A 22,960-nucleotide genomic window follows, 5' to 3' on the forward strand; every position below is an offset into this window, starting at 1 on the left:
CAAAACAGATTCTCGTACAAATTTGCAACGATGGCTTCCTCTCGGATCTTTTCCCGCAACCTAATTACAAGAACGAAGCTAAAATCTTCTCCCTCTCAGTTTCTGATTCCCATGAATTCCTTCAAAAACCCTAAATTATCATCTCCAATTTCTCTAATAAACTTATATCTCCGTCCACTTCATTTGGGTACTCCAATCTCACAATTCTGCTACACTTCAATTCATGGGTCTTGTATAAACACAGCAGAAAATGATTATTCACCAACCAATGAAGCAGAAATAATCTGTAAATTGCTATCAAAATTACCTAAATATTCTAGTATTGATTCAGTTCTAGACAGCAGTGGAGTTAAAGAGATAACACCCATGTTAGTTTTAGAGGTTTTGAAGCAGCTCAGTAATTCAGGTATTCTTGCTCTTGGTTTTTTCAGTTGGGCAGAGAAGCAAAAGGGGTTTGAATACACGACTGAGAGTTATAATGCATTGATTGATTCATTGGGGAAAATCAAACAGTTTAAGATGATTTGGGTATTGATTGATTCTATGAAAAGTAAAGGATTATTGACAAAATATACTTTTAATCTGATTATTAGAAGATATGCAAGGGCAAAGAGAGTTGAGGATGCAATCAACACATTTGAGGGGATGAAGCAATACGGAATCAAGATTGATTCATCAGATTTGAATAAATTTCTTGATACAATGTGTAAATCTAGACAAGTAAAGCATGCACATAAGATGTTCGATGAAATGAAAAATAGAGGATTTAAGCCTGATCAGAAATCCTACACTATACTATTAGAAGGGTATGGTCAACAGCAGAATTTGGTTAAAGTTAATGAAGTTTATAGTGAAATGAAAGATGAAGGATTTGAGCTTGATGTTGTGGCTTATGGGATCATCATGAATGCTTTTTGCAAAGTAGGAAAGATCGATCGAGCTGTGGAAATGTTTAGTGAGATGGATGAGAAGGGTGTAAAACCAAGTCCACATATCTTTTGCATTTTGATCAATGGATTAGGCTCTTATAAAAGACTTGGTGAAGCTTTGAAGTACTTTGAAATGTCGAAAGCGAGTGGTTTTGTTACTGAATCACCCACTTATAATGCTGTTGTAGGATCGTATTGTTGGTCGTTGAGATTTGATGATGCATTTCGATTCATTGATGAGATGAGGAGGTTTCGAGTTGGTCCAAGTTCGAGAACTTATGACATTATTCTTAATCATTTGATAAAGGCTGGAAGAGGCGAAGAAGCGTACTCTGTGTTCCAAAAGATGGGTAATGATCAGGGTTGTGATCCGACAGTAAGCACATTCGAGATTATAATACGAATGTTTTGTAGTAAAGGTGAACTAAACATGGCCGTTAGAGTTTGGGATGAGATGAAGGCGAAGGGGATTATTCCAGGAATGCATATGTTCGCTTCGATGATTAACAGCTTTCAACATGTGAATAAGTTGGAAGACGCGTGCAAGTATTTCGAAGAAATGATCGATTTAGGGATTAGGCCTCCTGGTTTGGTTTTCAGCAGTCTCAAAGAGGCTCTAATTGATAATGGCAAGAAAGAAACTGCTCAGATTTTACGTAGGAAGATTGATGCAATGAAACTTGCTCCAATTGCTGGTTGATACCTAAAGAATATGGTCTATGGCTGTTTGGTAAATGGTAGATGATAGCTTGATTGGAGTAACTGATTTGACTAGCTGAATTTGAAACCCCAAGTACTACCATTAGATGGTTTGAATCATCCAATTGTCTATTTACACATAAATTTGCTAGAATTGTCCAACAACCTATTTCACCAAACACCCCTCTGAACCCAATCAGAATTTTGATAAATGGAGAATGTCCAACAACCTAACTAAGGTCTCAGTCCTATTCGTTGTAGGAAATTCTCTTGATCTTTCTCAAGTTGAGGGACTTTGGCTGCACTCTCCTTTATGAGTATGAGTTGCCGCTTTCCTTTCCTCTCCAAACCCTGCTTATGGTTTTTTCTATGAGCGGCATACGTCGGATACGTTGGTTATGATGATGATGGAGAATATCCTTCCTAGATGAGACCGAGGACAAAACATATCTTTTGTCTTATAGAGAAGCTTGCAATGGATACAATTCAGTGTTATCTGGTAGATTAACACCTCTATTTCATGCATTATTGTAGTATTAGTCCCTTTTCATGGTGTATTAATTGGGTTGTTTTCCTTGTGTTACAATGAAAGTTAACTACTACCTAGTATAAATTGGGAAACATTATCCTTCCTAAAGCAGTCTGTCCAAGCATACTACCCTTGATCAGATACTAATCTACGGCATATGATTTTGCACTAGTCTGTCAAAGCATATGCTTATGATTTATGTAAGAAACTTGCGATAAGTATAGCTCAAAAATTCATATTCTATATACAAAGTGTTATAATACATACTAATATTTGTATTGGTGACTTGAGCAGTTGTGTTGTGTTGTGTTGATAGACAAGATGGCTCGAAGAGGGTGTTTCAATAAGCATATATATACAAGAGCATTCAGGAAATTATGGAGAAGTAGTGGCTCGAATGAGCAAAAGAGGCAAGGGCCCTTGAGGCCTTGTGCTTGAATGAGAAAAAATTACTCGAACAAGCAAGACACACAAACGAGCTGTCTTCTTGCTCGAACGAGCAAGTGTTGTTTTGTCTATGATTTGTGTTATGTAACAGTTGTTTGCATTAAAAATGCCTCATATTTTCTTGTCGATTCTCATTTATACATTTCTTCTTTTAGTACTACCCGGAATTATTCTCTTCCAAATCAAACAATGATGAAGCGACGGACGAGTAGTTCATTTTGAGCATACTCATCCCTTGATTCATTTTCAGCACAAAACCCATCATCATTCTCTTAAACACATGAAGCAATTTATTTTGAGCAAAAACCAAATGTAAAACATGGATTGAGAAAATGTACATTTGAAGCAAAAAAGCAGTACTTGGGAATAGTTGTTTGTAACAACACCATTCATTGAATCATGAATGTTCATTCAAAGTCCACTACAGATCAATCAAATAACATATGTAATCATGATTCTGCAAACCATTAAAGACAAATGCAAGCAAAAAGAAGATAGAATCTTTAAAAATTACCATGAAATCATCTTCAAAACTCAACATGATCAACAGGGGAATAAGCAACTCCTAATCTTTCTTCGTCAAATTTCTCAGCCATAACCAATGCTCCACTTAATCCATGAACTACAATCTTATCATTCCTATATAATTCCGGAAATTCCACCCAAACTTGACGATTAATCATCAATGAAAACCCAGAATTAATTTCATCAATACTACGACTTACATTAATCTGAAACCCTTCCAAGAATGTGTTCAGAACTATTCCATCATTGAATCCAATCAAATCAGCCCAATTCAATTCACACCCAACAATATACCTCAGAAAAACTGATCCCCATTCACTGTAATTGCCTAATTGTCCTTTCATCGCAGCATCATTTGGAGAAAATATAGTTATGATTTGTTTGTTATCACCAAATTCTGTTAATTGCAGATCAAGAAACGCCGCCATTAACGAGTACCCTTTTGACCTCAAAGCTTGAGAAGCTTCCAGATACGAGCCATTACCACGAGTAAAATTAGAGCACTGAGGTGTAATCGGAGTCGGACTCAGAGTAAACTCAATAGTGAAATTAGGGGTAAAGAATTGGTCGATTTCGTAAATAACGAAAAACCCATCATCGTAAACAGGGGAACCATTGATTTTAACACCATTAATGAAGACATCATCATCAAAAGTAGAAGAAGTAATGATAAGACCGTTATTGAAGAGTAGAGTAGGGATTTTTGAAGCGTAAGAGAGGGATTGAAGATCGGCGAATGAGTAAAAACGAGGGCAAAAGTGAAATTGGAGGAGAGAAAGAGAAGGCTGACCAGAGGTGAAAGAGGATAGAGAAAAGGAAGAATCGGAAGGAGTAAAGAGAGTTGAAGAAGGGAGAGATGATAGGAGGGATTGGGAAAGGAGAGAAAGAGTTAGAGACATGGAATGGAAGCCGGAATTTGAGAGAATTTCAGCGGCATTTTTGATGGTTTCTTCTGAAATGGAGGACGAGAGAGGGAGAAGTAGAGAGAATGTAAGAAAAAGGAGAAGAAAGGAAATGGAAGCCATTGAAATGTGGATCGCCATTGATGGATGAGTGAAGGTGAGGAGTTAGTTACAGGGTTTACAGAAGAAGATTCTTGAATCCGTTATTGATTCTCTCTCTTTCTCTTACAAATAGGCGGGAAAACTCATAGTTTAGACTTTAGATGATACTCCATCGGTCTCGATGAGATTGAACAAAAGTAAATAAGGTCAAGATTTAAAAAGTGGCGGGACATTAAAATTGTACGAATATATTTAAAAAAAATTAAAAAAGTTGTGCAAATAAACATTAAAAAAAGTGATGAAGATATTATCCAAAATGAAAAATGTTATAAAGTAAAATAGAAATAGAATTACCATTAAACTCAACAATAACTAAAGGTGTATAAAGTTGCCTAATAATGCCTCAATAATACCCCATGATACGAGAATCGGGTCATGTCTTAATTGAAACATATACCACTTTAGATAAAAGTCATGAGTTTGATTTTCGCTGCTCCATTCCTTCTTCTCGGCCTATACTAAAAAAAGTCAATCTATAATGTTGACAAACATATATTTCTTACAAATTTGTCCTCATAACATCTATATTTGATTTGTATATTTTTGTTGAACAACTAAAAACAACTTGAATACATATTTTGAGAGTTAAGAAATGTGCTAAAAGATTCAAACATAGCTCTTTTGTATGATAATAGATGTCATCTAGTTTTGAAATTAATATGATCATGAATACTGTAACTGTGGTATTAACTTTCAAACATCAATTTTAGGGATTAAAAGATCTCGATTTTTATTCACCTTACTTGGATGTCAACGATTGCAAAAGGTGTTGAGAGGATTGAATGACGACAAATCATACACTTATTAAACAAAACAAAAAGTTGTGGCCAAAAGGAGCATCGACAAATTAACGTAAAATGTAAACTAATATTTATACCCCTTCGGTTTGGGTTTGTACTCAGGCACCTTGCACATGCCGGAACCAGCCATTGATAATTTACATTCAAAGTAACAATTTAGACATGCTCAAAAACCAATCCACTATTCCAATCAAACTAGCAATCTTGTCAAAGAGAAAGAGTTCTCAAGCCATATATTACCTCCATTCTAAATACTTGCAATTGAAAGTGACATATTGGCATGTTCAGTATAGAAATGTCACTATCAATGACAAGTATAATGAAACAGATGAAGTATATGTTTAAGTGAAGAAATACAACACTCGATTGAGCCTGAACCTACAATTACATTGTACAAGTACATATACAAGTACACGTACAATATATAGTTGGCTACTTACACTGTACAAATACCTCATACATGAACATGATACAGTCTATATACTCAAAATGTTAAAACTACTTGGTCTGGCTAAGTGGACTTATGCTGTGCATAAAAAGAAGTTGAAGTAGCCTGTTTCGCTGATAGCGTTTTACCGTTCACTACTATTTGTTCTTTGAAATCGACACGAATTGATTTAAACGAGTAAGCCTGTATATAATTTTCAGTTAGCAGGCAGGAAAATACACGGCATGACAGCGTCGAAAGAATTTTATATAAAAAAATAAGCTTACTTTTCCTTTCCAAGAGAAACCGACGCTCTTGTACCAAGGTTCTAGCAACGTTATTTGATCTCTTTCTTTAATCTGCCATCATGTGAAAAGTTAGACGCATAAAAGTCACAAAAATGCCAAAGCCTTAAATTGGGCAACTCCGCCTTCCCCCCATTGGTATGTCCTTATTTGTTTAAACGAACAGTACATAAATCACGGGGAAAATACTTTTGATATACCCAGAATCATCAGTTATAACAAGAAAAAAGAACAAAAGTTTCAAAACAAATATAATAGATCCACACTCTTGCATCCCTCATTGATAGAGCTGTCGAAAAATGACCCAATTAACAAAACTGATTATGACCCGTCCAACCCGAAATAGCCCGTACATAAAAATCAAGATCAGATTGTTTATATATACTCGAGATTCAAGAATTGAAAACCCGACCCGAGGTATTATACCCGAAACTCGCCTGAACACCCGAATGGACAATTCTACTCACAATCCATATAACTCCACAATTCAATTTTCATATTCGAAAACGGAAGCAATGAGAAAATATTGTGCAGTCTTAAGTATAGTCGTTCTTACCACATTGTCCTGCAGCCCATACACTGACAGGACAAAACACATTTGATTGGAGTCACATGCTACATAATATCTGCACAATCAAGCAATGAAAGTAGATATGAGACTCATTAATTTATGTTCTAGATTACACATATATTTTTTCTGATAAGGAATATTTTTATCATTAATGAAGAAATACGCCATACATCAATGGGATGAGGAATCCCAAAAGGCAAATAAAGATAGCTACAATATCATATTTCAATTACTTCTATGTAAATCATTCAGAGAGCAATGACCAAACAATCTAAGTGCCTTAGCCCAAAGTGACGCCAAAAAGACCATCTTCTCCCGTTACACATATATCAAACATATAAAAATTCCCTAAGGCAATGGAGGTTTTTGCGTACAAAAAATTCTCCCTTCACCACATTTTAAAAATTCGCATATAAAATAGCAAGCCTCAAACCCTTTTTCTAACCAACGGCCCATAAAAAGAGTGGTAAGCCACCCCTTCCAACCATCACCGCAACACTGAGAAAGAGAAAGTGTGCAGCTTTCCTTAAATCGGCTAATCAATGTCCATCACGATTCACGACTAGCAAACCCATGAACATCACAACGAAAGACACACAATTCAATCCCAACAAAAAAGTGGTCACATTAATTCATCCAGTTAAATATACGAAAAAAGGTCCTTTCTTGAGAAGAGTACTCACAATGGTGTAACATTCTCGTGCTTAACATAGAAAAGCACTTTGCTAGTAACAGCTGTTGACTTGTTCAGACCCTCAAACAAAAGATCTACAGTGGCCTTTTTATATGGAATATTTGCTGAATCAAAACGGCAACTTGTTAAGTCCCGTTTAAAGGTCTAAGCCTGAAACATATGGAAAGAATTATAAATACACTGAATAAGGCAAGTGGCTTACGTTCAACAGAAACTAAAGATGACACAAGGGAAGCAAGGCGTTTCGCTTTGGTATGTCCCTGCCGAAACAAATGTTTAGTTATTAATAATCCATTTTATACATAATGTACCAACAATCAAAGAACTCTATTTCTCAAATCATTCAAATTCAATTTCACCTATCTTTGCAATGAAAGATTCTAACCTTAAGTAAAGTCTCCAATCTATCAAGAAGAGCAACCAATTTCTGGACCTCTCCATTAGCATCTAGGGCAGGATCAATTTTACAAGCTGCTTCAAATCCACTAAGTGCCTTGTCATAGTTCTCAAGATATTTGTTCACCTGGGAAAGAAAAAAAATTGATACATGAATAACTAGTTTATAGCAATGTTAAAGCCGGAATCATTCAATGCTACGTTATACATCCTTAAAGGCCACAATGAGAAGCCCAGCAACACAAAATGAGAGTTGTCTATCCTGCTGCAAGATATTAACTGTGATAAATCTTTCCCAAAACCAGCACAAAGGTCACAAGAACATCCAACATGACGATCACTAAACAAATATGACCATTAATATGAAAAAATAAATAAAATTGAATTACATACAAACAAAATAAAAAGATATAAAGATAAATAATAGTTATGTACGAAGAAAGAAATGCATCCATTTGTAGCAATTTTGCACTAGCACCCACATTCGCCAAAACAATTAAAACCAGGGTCTATCTGTCATTTACTTCCAATTTTACTAAGTAAGGGAATCCAAACAAAAAATTGGGAAGTGTAAAAACTCGAAACAGAATAGTAAGTAGTAAAAGGATAAGGTCGCATGTACATTACGTCTCAAGTTCAAAACCCTTCCCATTTGTACCAATAAGCTTCCTATGAACAACACAAAATGGGAACTAATAAGAAACTGAACTTACTGTGGCACAGTTGAAAAACAGATCTGGATTCCCCTTCATCTTTTCATCTTTCTCCTGAGACATGACCATACAGCCAGCATAATAAGAACCAATAAAACTCCATCCAAAGAAATTATACATCAATTTTCAATACCTTCCACTATCAAAAAAACAACTAACAAGTAGTAACATTTTTCAATAATTAATACTTGCTGAGAAAGCATCAAGTGCTTTCTTTGTATTTCTTCCATGACTACAGCATAACCCATAAAAGATCTACTAAGAATAGGCTACAACACTACATAACAACATACTTACAGCGTTTTGATATGCTTTTAAAGACTGAAAAAGTTTAGAATGATCCCAAGCGCCCGACGCAAAAAAGCTTGTGAAACATGCATTTCCTAGGTTATCTGGCAAAGGGAAAACAGGAGATGTAAAAGGCATCATGTTAGAGGAACCAGCTTAAATTAACAAGACGTTCTAGATGTATAATTTAGTGACAAGACCCATCAATGTTTTTATAGAAATTTCCTGGCAAACAAATCAAGCAAATGAAAAGCAAAAAAGCTTACTGCTTCTAAGAAACCCCATGCAACTAGAAAAAGTATAAAGTAAATCAATAATTCAAAGAGTTCAGAGAGCCCTCAGCCATACACCAAGAATTTCCATCAGCCACATCCAAAGTTATAGCTTCCTTAGCATGCCGGATACTCTCGTCAACAAGTTCTGATTTATTCTCACTATCTGTAATCACGATAAATATTGTTAACATACATTTGATATTTTATTGATGGAGGTCCCCCACATCCAACAATAAGCAGCAAACATAGACTTGAAAAGATTCAATATGATGCACTAATCCAGTTCACACATAAATTGATGATCTCTCTCTACACTCAATCCTGCTAATTTTATAACAATGGCGCTTTTTGCTGTACGATAAGAGAAAAGTAAAGAGATGTAAAATGCCTGGACTATTGAGATACATGGGCACCATTGATTTGCTTGCTTATCTAATTCATCTTATTTTGGCAAAACATGACATACCTTAATGTATAATCTAATTTTTTTATATAAAAAATAAAAGCTATGAGCCTATGACCAATTTCTCTAATTCTTGCAACTTGTTAATACATTCTAAATCAGATAGGAACATCAGAAAAATCTATTTTTCCTAGGAATAATTAAGTACTCGGAACTTGACGCTGACAAAAATAAACCACTCTAAAAAAAATTTGGTGCTGCAGTTACGAGTTTGTGACAAAAATCCACAATTCCTGACTGCGGGCTAAAAAATTTTTCTGGTCAGTACTTTCCGCATGTCATGTAAACGAAAGATTGCTGATAAAGTTATGATGGGTTTAGAATTGTGGAGGGATTTGTTAATCACTGGCAATGATGGAGTAGTAAATATCTTAAGCAACCATTCAATTGTTATCTATCTATAATGCTACTTTAGAACTACAAATCGAATGCCATAACAAGCACTCAAAACTCAAAAAACATATTTGGGGGAATATAAAGGAAATACCAAAGAAAAGAAGAATAAAGACAAACCTTGAGCCATTTTTCTTTCCAGCATCGACAGCTGACATAAAACGTTCTTGTCTAGACCCTGAATAATCGTATAAAGATAAACATGTAGAACACATCATTTTATAACAATAACTAATGAAGATCTCAGAAATTACCTTACTTAATGCACGATTATAACAGTTCTTTGCTGAAAGTAGATCTCCTTTCTTCCAAAAGCAGTTCCCTAGAGATAGCCACGCATCTGTGAGAGATGGATTCAACTTAACCTGGAATGAAAATGAAAATTTGACACGAGGAATCAAGCAAACAAAACCAACAAGATAAGATATAGTAACTGTAATTTACAGCTTTTGAAAGATGGTCTTCAGCCTCTTTCCTGTAGTCCGGAAATACATCCAATACTTTTCCTTTCAAATGCTCATAAGTTGCACGCTGAATTGTAGATTTCCTAAACTCTGCAAAAAATAACAAATATGAATTCTGACAAATATCTAATGGGTATATTACTAACCACTTCAAAATTTTAACACAACTAAATCTATTATCAACATACTAAACTAAAAGTTTAAAACTATGAAGTTTGTATATACAATTAATCATTGAGATTGTAAGAAACCCTGATCAATAATCAATAAGTTCTAAAAATGGACTTTGTTTAACTAAATTTTTATCTATTAAGCTTGATCATGCATGATCAGATGACTTTTAGTTTGCACAAATTATTTTGTAATGTTAAATGAAAAACAGTTTTATCTGGTTCACGGAATGGGAAATGATTAAATGATTATGCCTAATAGTGTAGCAAACAGAAGCTTATTTATCTAATACTAACAAGTAATAAAGAAAATTAAGAAAATCTAATAGCAAAAAATTCAAAAAACCAATTTCTCTCACATAATTGATGCTTCTTGAGTATAACTTTAATTTTAAATACCTTCACTCACTAAATAATTTAAGGATTCAACTAGAATTGCCAAAGCTCCATTCACTAAAAGCCAAATATAATTACATTTATATTTCAATTAGGCCTGGATGATCTCAAAGATTGATTTGCATATCAATTTTTCTCACATAAGTAGTGAATTTCTTTAACGGCAACACAAAAACCCCATTACCCTAATACCATTAAATGGATCACACTTAGACTCTTACCTAGGCCAGATTCGGGTGATTCAAATACACGCAATCTTAACCTTGTAAACCAAAGATTATTACCGATTGAGAATGCGATTTTAAAATTTTAATTGCATTGAAATTAACCTAAAGTTCCTCAAAATGCTAATTGCCTTGACTCACTAAAACAAGGAATTTAACCCAACACGTACAAGTGATTCGTAGTCCCTAATTTCAATGGGCCAAAAATTAATAGTGCTTGGATTTCGGATTATAGTGGACTATACTAAAATGGCTATGTACTTATCTATGTAGAGTTGGAATGATGTTTGCTACCAAGGGTCAATTGAAAATATCGTATTTATCATCACCTCTAAGGATTCAGGTTGCGTACATTTGACCCTATGTGAGGCACAGCATTAGGGTAATGGACCGGAACGGAGCTTACTAGTGGTTTGTGACAGACAAATGAACATAAAATAGTAAAAATGCTATTGGGTTGAAGACACTGATCAGTTTGCTCACAAAAGACATATATAAATCAAGCACAGACAAATTAACCCATTTCCATAAAACTAATATACTCCTTAAATCATTACCTAGATAAATTCAATCTCACAAGCTGCATCAGATTTGTACCAAGTTGCAATCAGAAATATAGAATGCAACAAAAATTTATGATTGATAACACTGATGATCCCAAATCAAACATCAAAATGTAAAAATGAATCCACAAAATATGCACAATAATCCCAATAACATGTAGGAATAGTAAAAGTTACAAAAAAATTTGATATTCTGAAAAACCCAACAAATCAAATACAACAGAAAACCCAACAAATTAAATACAAATTTGAACCAAGTTACAATTAGAAATATAGAATGCAGCAAAAATTTATGATTGATAACACTGATGATCCCAAATCAAACATCAAAACGTGAAAATGAATCCACAAAATATGCATAATAATCCCAATAACAAGTAGAAATAGTAAAAATAAAAAAAAATGATATTCTAAAAAACCCAAAAAATTAAATACAACAGAAAACTTACCAGGTGGTATGGAATCAAGTAAGTTGAGACAGTAATGAGATTCTTGCTGCAATTTAGAAATTTTGTCATCTGGGTTTTCTGGGTAAAATGAGTTTCGGATTAGGTAAAGATTATCAATGGCTAATGATGCTTTATTCAGGGGATCTTCAATATCATCAATTGGGATTTTGATTTCGCGACTGTTCATCTTTGCGATTGATGAATGATGCTGAGCTCTCAGGAGTTCAGAGTTTTATGGGTTCGAAGACAGTTTGAGCCTAGTCTTGGTTTAGAACTTTAGACAATACACCCATGGGTTGTATGTTGCTACTTGCTAACTTGTACGCTTGTAATGAATGTCGTGATTTCGATTCTCACTCCTAGCGACCTTGCTTTTGCGTTTATATTTTTCCTTTTTTCTCGACCTATTTTATACCTCGAAAAGAAAATGTTCTATCAAATAGGAGTATTCTCAAGGATATAGAAATTATAATCAACAACAAATAACTATGAATAGCATTTAAAATGATAGAATGTAATTATGTGATATTAGTAATGATTTGATCTAAAAAATTAGGCACTTGTGCTGAGCTGAAAGAAGTAATTGTTGCCAACAGAATATTACCTGATATTTTATTGCTAATTATTACTTTTAAAAAGTTGTTAAAAATAATATTTTATGATAGATTTAGCCAACTCAACAAAGTTTTTTACTTGATTAGGTGAATATAAGCTTATCATAATAACGTCGCAATAAGAGCAAATTTCTATAATATTGTTAAAACTAGATTTTTCATCATATTATCAACGTAGCTAGATGGTCAAGTTTTTGTAGAAAATACGAAACAAATATAATTGTTGACAACAATGTTAAATATAAAAGATGCAAACTTTGGTCGTAGTCAAGAATTAGAAACATTGAGGTTTGCAATAGTTTTTCAAATGTCGCTTAAAATTATAGTATATTTAAGTATATAATGTTGAGGTTTACCCTAGTGTTGTCATTCATATATTGCAAGGCAAAAATTGTGTTTTACATATTCCAAAAATGGTCAATATGTAACTTTTTCACAACTTCTAATTATATTTTCAGCATCAACAATATCAACATGAGATTTACACTTGTGCGCTAATGAGGAATAAAAACAATAAAATTCAAAATACCAATTATCTATCACAAGACTTTTTCTGTGAATACGACTATGGATCTTGATTGAGCATTAACCTCATTGACAGAAGAAAGCACATATGGTCAATGTCGATATTATAGTCTAATAGGTAACGAGGGATCAGGAGGGGATGAAAATGATTATCAGATGACCATTTTCGACTAAAGAAAAAACGCACTCCTAGTATCCCGCACAAGACAGAGTCTGGGTGTGGGGTTTTTCATTTTTCTTGAAAGATACGGATAAATCATACCCATTCTCTCAACGAAGGAGTAAACAGAGATACGCGTAGTCATGAGTTATTTAGGGTTTTACTTTGAAAAGAGATTTTATATCGTCTATTAGTATCATTTAACAAATACATTTTATTATTTAACCAATTAAAAATAAAAGTCAAAACATTAATTAAAAAGTCGAAGGGGAGACACAACCCTATATGACGTTGTTCTTTCCCTCCATATTCTCACAAGTCAATTTTATTCCTATCCGAACCCACATTCTTAGAGATACAGCAAGCTCCACCGTTAATGGCCGCCATTACAATTGGAGCCATTTCCGCAACGCTTACAATCATAAACTCTCATCCTACTCGAGTGAGTTTCCTCTCCATTCACCGTACTTACTTCCGAACTCTCTCTCCTCGGCTTCCCATTTCACTCGAATCCTTGACCTCTTCCAATCTCACAGTCCCATGGATTGTCCATGCGCTTCCGACCACGCGAACATCACAATCGTTGGCGGAAGGTGGAACGCAGAAGAAGAACACGAAGAAGGTGGTTACTGTAAAGGAGAAGAAGACACCAGAAGAGCCTAGATACTCCAAGGCTGCTCGTAGGTTCTATAATGAGAATTTTAGGGGACAACCTCAACGGCTTGCGAAGGTACTTGCTGCTGCTGGAGGTAATTTGATTTATCTTCTTAATTTTGATTTAGTTTCAATTTTGTCTGTGAGATCTGTAGAATTTGTTTGAGTTTTTGTAAATTAGGACTGGTTATCAAAAGAGAAAGCCTGTAAAGTAGATTGTTTTGTAGGTTTAACTAATTGGGTGGTGTAAGTCTAAAATAGACTTAGTCTACAATATTTTTTTAGCGTGAATCCTCATTTAATCTACAATTCACAAGTCTAGACTCAACTTTCCACTTCATTAACTATTCTCTTTAATTCACTCTCCTTAAATTTAAGGTTGATGCTCCATGCAAGACCAATTCACTTGGGTTTGGGTGCACCGTGCTCCAAGATAGTATATTTTTTGGCCGGAAAGCGGTCAGATGGGGTTAAATGACCAGAAATGGTTGTTAAGTAGTTATTGTGTTGGTCAAACCTTATTTGCCAAACATGGCCACTATGGAGGATCATTAATATTGTTTATGTAGTCGAGACCCTAGCATTGTCGTTAAATATGAAGGAAGATAAATATTCAACGAATTAACAATTTTTTATTTTCATTAATATTAAGCAATATATTATTCACGTTGGAGGATCATTGTAATTGTTTATGTAGTCAAGACCCTAGCATTGTCGTTAAATATGAAGGAAGATATTATTCATGATAAATATATTATTCTTTGTCATAAATGTATATTCAGATGTAATATTCAATGATAATATACAGCATATTATCCCCTGTCATTGCTTCTCCATCCTTTCCATCCACTTATAGTGTAAGCGTATCATTGGAATATCATGGGTAGCTGTGTAAAAAGAACTTTACTCAACTGTCAAGTGCAAGTTCTTTCAACTTCTGTGTGCTCTAAGTTTGTGTTGCTCATTTTAGTGGCATCAAGGAGAAGCAGTGAAGAGCTTATATTTCAGGGAAAAGTTACTGTTAATGGTTCTGTTTGCGATAAACCTCAGGTTACTTTCTGGACTCACATAATTTTGTGTCATGCTTAATAACAATGTTTTAACGTTCTTATTAGGGTCTAAACATCTTGCGTTTCAAGTTTAATTTAAGCGTCTAACATGTTCATTGGGTCATATTTTGTTAGAGATTCTTTTGTTTGATGGATCTAATGAGTAAGAATCATAAGCCCTTAACTAAATAATATATAATGCACAGACAAAAGTAGATCCTGCCAGAGACACTATCTATGTCAAGGGAAACCGCCTACCTAAAAGATTGCCGTCAAAGGTCTATCTTGCTCTGAACAAGCCTAAAGGGTTAGACACTAACTAATCTCTACTTTTTTTTCTCCCCTTGTTGAAAATGTATGAAGATTTGTGCTCTGAGAAATTGAGAATCTTTCTCAACTTAGAACCTGTTATCATTCTGCATCATTAAGTCAACACCGTACTTGACTGCAGGTACATTTGTTCTTCTGGGGAGAAAGAGTTCAAATCTATTTTGACATTGTGCGATGATTTTCTGAAGAGTTGGGTATGTGCGTCGTGTGATATCTGTTTCTTAAAGTCCTTTTTTTTTCAAAATTGTTCCATCTCGTTGACATTAATATAAAGACTTATTTAGGACCAAAAAAATCCTGGACAGCCAAAGCCACGGCTATTTACTGTTGGACGCCTAGATGTTGCAACAACTGGACTAATTATTGTGACAAATGATGGTAGTTGTTCCTTCTGTAGCTTTCAACTTCTAAAACATTAAGTTCGATCCAGATTCTAATAGTTTCTGATTTCAATAATTGCTTCATATATGCAGGTGATTTTGCTCAAAGAGTGTCACACCCATCATCTAATTTAACTAAGGAGTAAGTTTTTTCTAATACTCTCTATAATGTGCAGTAGTGGTAAACAAAAAAATTTAAATTACAACTAACGATGGATGAAATTATGCAATGATCTTATTTAGGATGTGGAAGCATAACAGTTGAGTCAACCGTTTTTTAGTTTAAGTATTTCCTTTTCGATCCCGCACATTGCATTTTTCAAACTCGAGTATAGTGATAAGCATGCTAGGGTTCCCGAATGCAATGTTAAATGAGCAAGGGCTTGATACTTCATCTTCGATTGCCAGGTGTAATGTATAGCATGCAAGTGTTTCTATGTCGCCGTTTAGAGTGCGTGAAATCTCCAGGATGTGGTGCCAAATGAGCAGCTGTTGGGTTTTGGGGATATGAGATCTAGGAAAAGAATTGAATCTAGGCAAAGAATGACATCTTAAAAATTGGAACTGTTTTGAGAAGTATTAAGAGTTAGTTGATGTTTTAGAAAAACATAAGAATAACATTCTTTGTATGCAGATTTCAGTGTCGGTTAGTGAAAATGAAATGAAATTTTAAAGAAAGGAGAAAATATGTAATTTATGATATTAGGGATATGGGATCAAGGATAGATTAACATTAATGCAAGTTTTAGAATTTAGGGATATGATGTCAAGGATAGATAGAAGGATCACTTCAAAGAGTTGTTCACTGAATGTAAAGACTCAAGGGGGACAATTGGACATATCTTGATGAAAGCAGTGGAAGAGAGCAAGAAAATAAAAGAGAATACAAAATTCCTATTGATGCTTAGAAATGTTCAGGGAAGATAGTATTGAATTGGTTAAATACCTTTTTTACAAGATGTATAGAACAAATGAGATATTGACCGAAGGTAAGCAATATTTTACCCATCTACAAAAACATAAGAAAAATGCAATAGAATTCGAACTATATGTGTTGAAATGTTTGGATTTTAAATGAGACCATCGTAAATAGATGGGTTAGTTGGACTGTTTGTTAAGATGAATGAGAGTGAACATGCCCTAAAAAATGTAATTTGAAATGAAGATGTAAGAACGAGTCTTGGAGTCACATATATTAAAGGAAAAATAAGAAAAATTGCTTAAGTTTATTCGCTAATGTGCATGAAGATCGCAAAATGTAGTAGTTAGAAAAGTGAAGAGTTAGAACTTTAAGGAGTACAGAAAATTAAGAAGTAGGTCGAAAATTACCTAAACAATTAAAATATGATATGACATGAAAAATTAGGATTTGCATGAGTATATGACAATAAAAAGGAATGAAAGGAGGGAATACAGGTTGATTCATTCCATTCCATTCCATTTCCTCAACACTGTAAAATGGCCTCCGCGTACGTGGAGTTTGGGCCTTTAGGGGTCGGATGTACGCAACGTTTCCCTCATTATTGACAACACAGGTTATTTTCAACTGACCTTTGGTCGCAAAGGTCACCTAGAATTGTTAGGATTGAGTCTTTGACATTGTTGAGATATTCTAATGCACGCACAATGGAACTGCCTAGGCTCCGAACAAGATATATAGATCTTTTGTTTTGTTGCGGAAGAAAAACGCTAAATAAAAATACCTCACATCAATGTTCTTCGACTTTGCATGAAAGTGGAATTCATAGCAAGATGACTTGCATTTTATTTGTGTCACTGAAATTCAAAGGACCTGTAGAAAGCCAGTTGGTTGTGTAACATTGCTCTTCTAATTACATTGCTCTTCTAATTCCAAGTGCGATTGCAATATAGGCCGCGCACCACAATTATAGCAAACACTGCATCAACCACAAAAGTGGTTTGCGACCATTAACGGGACTGCATCCCTGATATAGTCCCTAGATGAATTTATGATCCTATTTACTTAAGTGTTTTCACGACCGTTAACAGTTATAGTACACGCTGCATCAACCACAAAACTGGTTTTGCGACAGTTAACGGTGATTGCATCCCTAATATAGTCTCTAGACACATTTATGATCCTGTTTACTTATATTTTTCTCACTTAGTCTTAGCTTTTTGTCAACTAACCACAACTTTATTGGATCTCAATCAAATACCAAGCTTGCATTCAGTGTTCTCCCTGGACCTCGAGCTTGCGCACTTGATCTTTGAAGTCATGCTTTATTCCTTTTACTCATTTCAAGAACGCATGATTCTAAAATGTTTCTTTGCTTTGTGCATATTCTTTTAATTTGCATTTCATGATTCTCTTTTGAACCAATAGCTGGATTCTTTCTCAAATGCAAACCTTTTTATTTCCATATTTCCACATCTCCACTGCATATTTTTTGTGGGTTCTTGGAATCCACATGAATGCCATGATAAAAAGTTTCTTTGTGACTAGCAGATACATAGCGACAGTTAACAGTGAAGTTCATAAGCGCCACTTAGTAGCCATTGGCCAAGGAACAGTAATAGATGGTGTGCAATGCACTCCTGAATACGTGGAACTACTTCCTCGACAGCCAGATATTTCCAGAGCTCGCCTTCGTATTGTGGTAAGCATTGCTCTTTACTGTTCATACATTTTGCAACCTTGGAAGGTTTAATTTTTGACCTAAATGACCTTATAAAGATCTATGAATCTTCAAGATAAGATGGGTTAAAGCTGTTTTTTTTTAGTTTATTGAAGGTGATAATTTATGTTCTTATCAGTGTCTTAAGTATCATCGGGCAGTGGTAAATTTTTGTTGCTCCTTCTGTTGGAAGTGAAAACTCCTTATTACATTTGTATAACTTTTTGTTGCTCCTTCTAAGGGAAGGTTGAAGCTTCTCAACGGAAGAAATGTGTTTAACGTTAATACTTAATAGTATTTCATGATTGATCTAAACACTAGCGAAGTGAGTTATTGAGGAGTGAGCGAATTCACTTCTTCACGTTTGTGTAACTTCTTGTCTTTTTTTTCATGCTTTCATAAAACTTTAACTTAATTGCTTCTGTCTTGAGTTGCTTTTAGATAATGTTCATATTTTCACCCTTTGGTTTTCCATATTTCTACATTGGGGGTGCAAAGAAATTACAAAAGTTAATTTGCACTTGTGATAGCTTGCAAGTTATAAACATAGCCAACAAGTTATAGAAGGGAGGTGCAATTGCTTCCTAATTACTTTGATTAGCTCCATCCAATGTCTAGTATGTACCTTGATCCATAAGATTTTTGTAGACTTCGCTTAACTTTAAATTGTCGAGATGGAGATGCAAGCTTTTTTGGTAGATGGTAATATGCTATGATATCAATACTTTTGTACTTAACAAATCACCTCGTCTTTGTTTTTAACGTGCATCATAATCCTATTTTTTCATGAAACGCCTATATTATCTTTATTTCTATCTTCGCACCAAACTCTTTCTCTCTCCGTCCCGTAACGGTGGGCTACCATAGTCTGTTTCCCCTTTATTTTGTGTGAAAAGGAAATGATACACTTGATAAAAAACGAAGTATTGAGTATTGAGATGTGTTATAGAAATTATGATGGTAAATTAATTGTATAAAGCACCAGCACCAAATGACTCCTTGAATGTATTCTTCTTAATCACCAGTCTTTTCCATGAACAATTGCAGAAAAATGTTGATAATGCAAAGATTATATGGATGCTTGGGCCAAAACATGATACTTTCTTAAAGTAATATTTCCCAGCTTTGGGATCAATTAAGAATGGAAATTACTTTTGAGATACAACTGTTGACACAAGATTTACAAAGCATATGTATTCTTGTAGTTGAACAATGTGAAAAGAATATGATAACACTGGGAATTCTGTCACAATAACAGTAGCAAGTTCTTTTGTTGGTTTGTGTATGAAAGAGAGTTTATGTTGTTTCATCCTTTGCAAATATGCCTATCATCTACTATTTATAGAGAAAGAAGATCGTCAATGTGTATGAACACGTCCTATGTCTAATACATGCGTCATTTGCATAATCCACATATATTTCCACCAAGAGACATTTTATCAAAGAAAAATATGTCAGTACGCTCCGCTCGATCAGCTCGAGCGATGTTGCTCGATGGAGTCTTAAGCCTCAAATTTCACAAAAATTTGCAGAGCAAAAAACTGAAAGCAACACGTCCAAGTGGCTCGGTCTAGTTGCTTCGCTTGATCCTATCGAGCTTGAGGCTAAACTTCTTTCCCTGAACTTAGTGTTCTTCGCACGTTTAAATCGAGCACTTGTACACATGTTTAAATCAAGCACTTGCGCATATAGAATCTCGGTGGTGTGAAGCTGAGGGAAGTAGTGTTGGCTGACTTGGCTCAGTAAAAGTTTTGCTACTTTCTGTTATGGCACTTGAAATGTCTTTACACTTTTTGTCTCTTGAGGATTTGAGCATCCGAGGGCTGACTTCAATTGTTATATTGACAGGTTAATGAAGGAAGAAACCATGAGGTTCGGGAGCTTGTGAAAAATGCTGGACTTGAGGTTAGTTCCCGCTTCTTGGCATAGTATTGATTGGGCATGTTGTTTCTGTTCTATCTGGGTGCAACTAGTTATCTTCTTAGACTGTTAGTCAATGTAGTGTATGTGAATACTGCAAAAGTCAAGAATGTTGCTTTTGAAATGTATGCGGCAGTATGATTTCTATTATTCAAATAATATTTGATTCTTTTGTCTTCATTCAAATATTCCTCATTCTCGTGTTTGCGTACTACGAATTTCTGATAAGATAAATGTCATAGGCTCATAGCCATAAGCCAAGTACTCCTTCCTTTTTATTTGTCCTTGTATGTGTTTTTGTTTGATTCCTTTTTGCTATTATACGTCTACTACACCTTTTGGTCTCACCAACTTCGTCTTTTTATCTTGCCGACCTTTTTTCTGTTATTTCTTGTCGTTCTTTAACTTAGAAGCTTGAAATGTTGATGGAAAACTTTAGAACATGTATGATTTTTTCTTGAGTAAAGATGTTTAGATCCCTATTTTAAAATAATTGGAAATCTCTTGTGTAATAAATTTTCAGAAGGTTGTCTTCTCATTGTTGCAAATGTATATATAATACTTGTTCGCATTGTGAGCACATACCAATGCATTTATTCGCTCTATTTTTCCTTTTCTTTCACAGATTCATTCCCTTAAACGTATTCGTATTGGTGGTTTCAGGCTGTCTTCGGACCTTGGGTAATTTGATATTCTATAGTATTTGCCTTTTCTCCTATTTAGATATTATAACTAAGATCTCCAATAACATTATGTTTTGTGTGTCCCCTGCAAAATCGTGTTTTCATTTTAGTAAATATATTTCAATCTTTTTCAATAGGTGATTAAGTGCATATTTCATATGAATGTATCTTGTCTCTACTCTCTTCAATACATAGTATTTGGCACTGACATGTTTGAGACTGATGTGAAATGATGCTTGCGCCTGATTTTTAGTCTTGTATAGAGTGGAAAGATTAGTGTGCTATCTTATCAGGATCCCTTTCCACAAAAATCATCACTGGAGCTAGTGGGAAGAGGATCATGTTTAGCACAGCATTAGCTGTAGGCCTGTAAGCAGCCTATTATTATGGAAAAGCCCTGTAATGCATATGCCTTTTGGAGTGGCGCATTCTGGCATATAAGTTTCTTTCATTCAATTTTAGATAAATTTCGTTGCATAACTGTATAATCACGTTTGATGGAGATTAGGCCATTATGCATGAACGAGGGCCAACCACCATAATTGTCAACATGCTCATGACTAGACTATATCAGCATCCAAGCAAGTGTCTGAAAGGTGCAGTTACTGAAAACTTCTGTACGTAATTGTACCTAGAAGAGTAAATTTACCTGTAAGCTTAAGGAACCATCTTCTGGTAGCTTCTTTTTGATGTACTATATCGTTGTCGGCATTCGGAAATGAAACTCTTCTTGCTAAGCATTCAAGGTTAAATGGATGCAATATGGGGGAATATCTCCAAACACTAGAAAGCTTGCGCAGAATTGCTTCTGTTAATATTAAATTTAGCAGACTTGTAGAACCCAATTAAATTCTAGAGTAAATGATAAATTATTATCAAAATCTGATAAATCAGGTATTTGAACCTTGGAAATTTAAGATATAGTCCCACTATCTCTCTCATTTTGCACCTAGTGTAAAATGGAAGAAATTTAGTGGAAAGGGAAATTGGGTTGGAGAATGAGACAAAAAAATAAGTTGGTGATAGAAATGAGTGGTTAACATGGAGAAAGAGTATAAGTTTGTAGATGAGATTAAAAGTAGAGTGGGACCATTGTCAAAAAAGAAAAGGTGTGCAAGATCAGTGGGACGGAAAGTGGTGCAATTTAGAGGGACAAAGGGAGTATTTCACAAATAGTTTCAACTGCCAAGACAAAAGTTCTAGGAATTTATGCAGCCGTCAGTAAATTACCTCCCTATAATTTGTGCATATTCAACTCTATACTTTGTGCATGAAACATTTGAAACGTTGGCATCTATATTAGGACTACAAAGATGTGTTTTGGATTGGTAACTATGATATATTTGCACATTGTAGCTACTAGCTAGTAGCGACCATATCTGTTAACTTGCTTCCCAAGTATAGTAAGTAAACCTCGGTGATATCCAATTCTGTTGATGCTCATAGTCTGTTGTCATTGTGTTGGTAGGCTTGGGAAATACATTGAACTGAAAGAAAATGATCTCAAAGCTCTTGGATGGGAGAAGTAATGGAACGTTGCACATCTGTTTATGTTACTTAATTTGGCCTGCCAAAGACCAACTTCTGTTAATGACTAATCAGAAATGACAAATTGTTTCAGCAAAGGATGAGAGTGCGATTTTGAGCCCTAATGTGTCAACATGTTTCGTCTTTGCTCATACATTCCTCGTATAAAGCTCTGAGAAACTTCAGTTGCTCCCAATGAAGCATGCAGCGTAATATTTCCTTGTCACTCGGATTTTCTAGGAAAAAAATCTTCTGGTTTAGAAGAATGCAATTGTATGAACGAAGCTTCATGCATTTTGAAATAGCAACAGAAGTATCGAGCCAAAAGCCGAAACAAGGTAAACATCAATTACTTGGCTCAACGTCTCCTTTGTACATTTGATGATGAATATACGCAGTGATCTTCACTTCTACGATGTAGCTGTAAAATTATGAACTCCTCGTATGTAAAACTCGATCCTAACAGTAAAGTATATGTTCCTTTTGATTCTACCCTAAACATTTTTCCTAATCTGAGAAATTTAATCCCTACAGAAATTGTGTGGCACCTTTGATTCTACCCTGTGCAGTTTTCTTGATTTGAGATGTATAATTCAGTGTTTTATTTGCACATGTTGCATAAAAAATGATATTCTATTGTGTTTAGGACCTAGTCTAACACTATTTGATCCGAAAGAAAAAAAAATTGAATAAAT

General features: G+C 34.7%; 4 protein-coding genes across 6 annotated transcripts; 2 read left to right on the forward strand and 2 right to left on the reverse strand.

The window, feature by feature from the left end:
* On the forward strand, nt 1-2,419 carry LOC130821144 (pentatricopeptide repeat-containing protein At1g71060, mitochondrial). The gene has a single exon (XM_057686799.1). The coding sequence runs from the start codon at nt 31-33 to the stop codon at nt 1,627-1,629; it is 1,599 nt and encodes a 532-aa protein (XP_057542782.1). The 5' UTR covers nt 1-30; the 3' UTR covers nt 1,630-2,419.
* A 666-nt stretch (nt 2,420-3,085) lies between these two features.
* Nucleotides 3,086-4,248, reverse strand: LOC130821145 (putative fasciclin-like arabinogalactan protein 20). The gene has a single exon (XM_057686800.1). It carries the CDS (start codon nt 4,170-4,172, stop codon nt 3,132-3,134), a length of 1,041 nt encoding a protein of 346 aa, XP_057542783.1. The 5' UTR covers nt 4,173-4,248; the 3' UTR covers nt 3,086-3,131.
* A 591-nt stretch (nt 4,249-4,839) lies between these two features.
* LOC130821146 (uncharacterized) lies at nt 4,840-12,175 on the reverse strand. The gene is made up of 13 exons (XM_057686801.1): nt 11,785-12,175; nt 9,963-10,072; nt 9,773-9,883; nt 9,639-9,696; nt 8,736-8,825; nt 8,397-8,491; nt 8,100-8,153; nt 7,376-7,513; nt 7,193-7,250; nt 6,980-7,094; nt 6,282-6,351; nt 5,708-5,779; nt 4,840-5,624 (listed from the first exon to the last, which is right to left on the reverse strand). Exons 1-13 carry the CDS (start codon nt 11,969-11,971, stop codon nt 5,505-5,507), a joined length of 1,278 nt encoding a protein of 425 aa, XP_057542784.1. The 5' UTR covers nt 11,972-12,175; the 3' UTR covers nt 4,840-5,504.
* A 1,042-nt stretch (nt 12,176-13,217) lies between these two features.
* LOC130821147 (putative ribosomal large subunit pseudouridine synthase SVR1, chloroplastic) lies at nt 13,218-22,822 on the forward strand. 3 transcript variants are annotated; one of them, XM_057686803.1, is made up of 10 exons: nt 13,218-13,832; nt 14,708-14,787; nt 14,993-15,093; nt 15,238-15,310; nt 15,401-15,494; nt 15,590-15,638; nt 17,967-18,117; nt 19,984-20,040; nt 20,681-20,736; nt 22,207-22,822. In XM_057686803.1, the coding sequence occupies exons 1-10, from the start codon at nt 13,460-13,462 to the stop codon at nt 22,265-22,267; spliced, it is 1,095 nt and encodes a 364-aa protein (XP_057542786.1). In that variant the 5' UTR covers nt 13,218-13,459; the 3' UTR covers nt 22,268-22,822. The 3 variants fall into 3 exon arrangements, with proteins under 3 accessions (XP_057542786.1, XP_057542788.1, XP_057542787.1); XM_057686805.1 differs by lacking the exon at nt 20,681-20,736 and having other exon boundaries at nt 13,377-13,832; XM_057686804.1 differs by lacking the exon at nt 22,207-22,822 and having other exon boundaries at nt 13,377-13,832; nt 20,681-20,740.
* The last annotated feature ends 138 nt before the right edge of the window (nt 22,823-22,960 follow it).

The sequence above is a fragment of the Amaranthus tricolor genome, chromosome 8, assembly GCF_026212465.1.
Source record: "Amaranthus tricolor cultivar Red isolate AtriRed21 chromosome 8, ASM2621246v1, whole genome shotgun sequence".
Classification (NCBI taxonomy): Eukaryota; Viridiplantae; Streptophyta; class Magnoliopsida; order Caryophyllales; family Amaranthaceae; genus Amaranthus; species Amaranthus tricolor.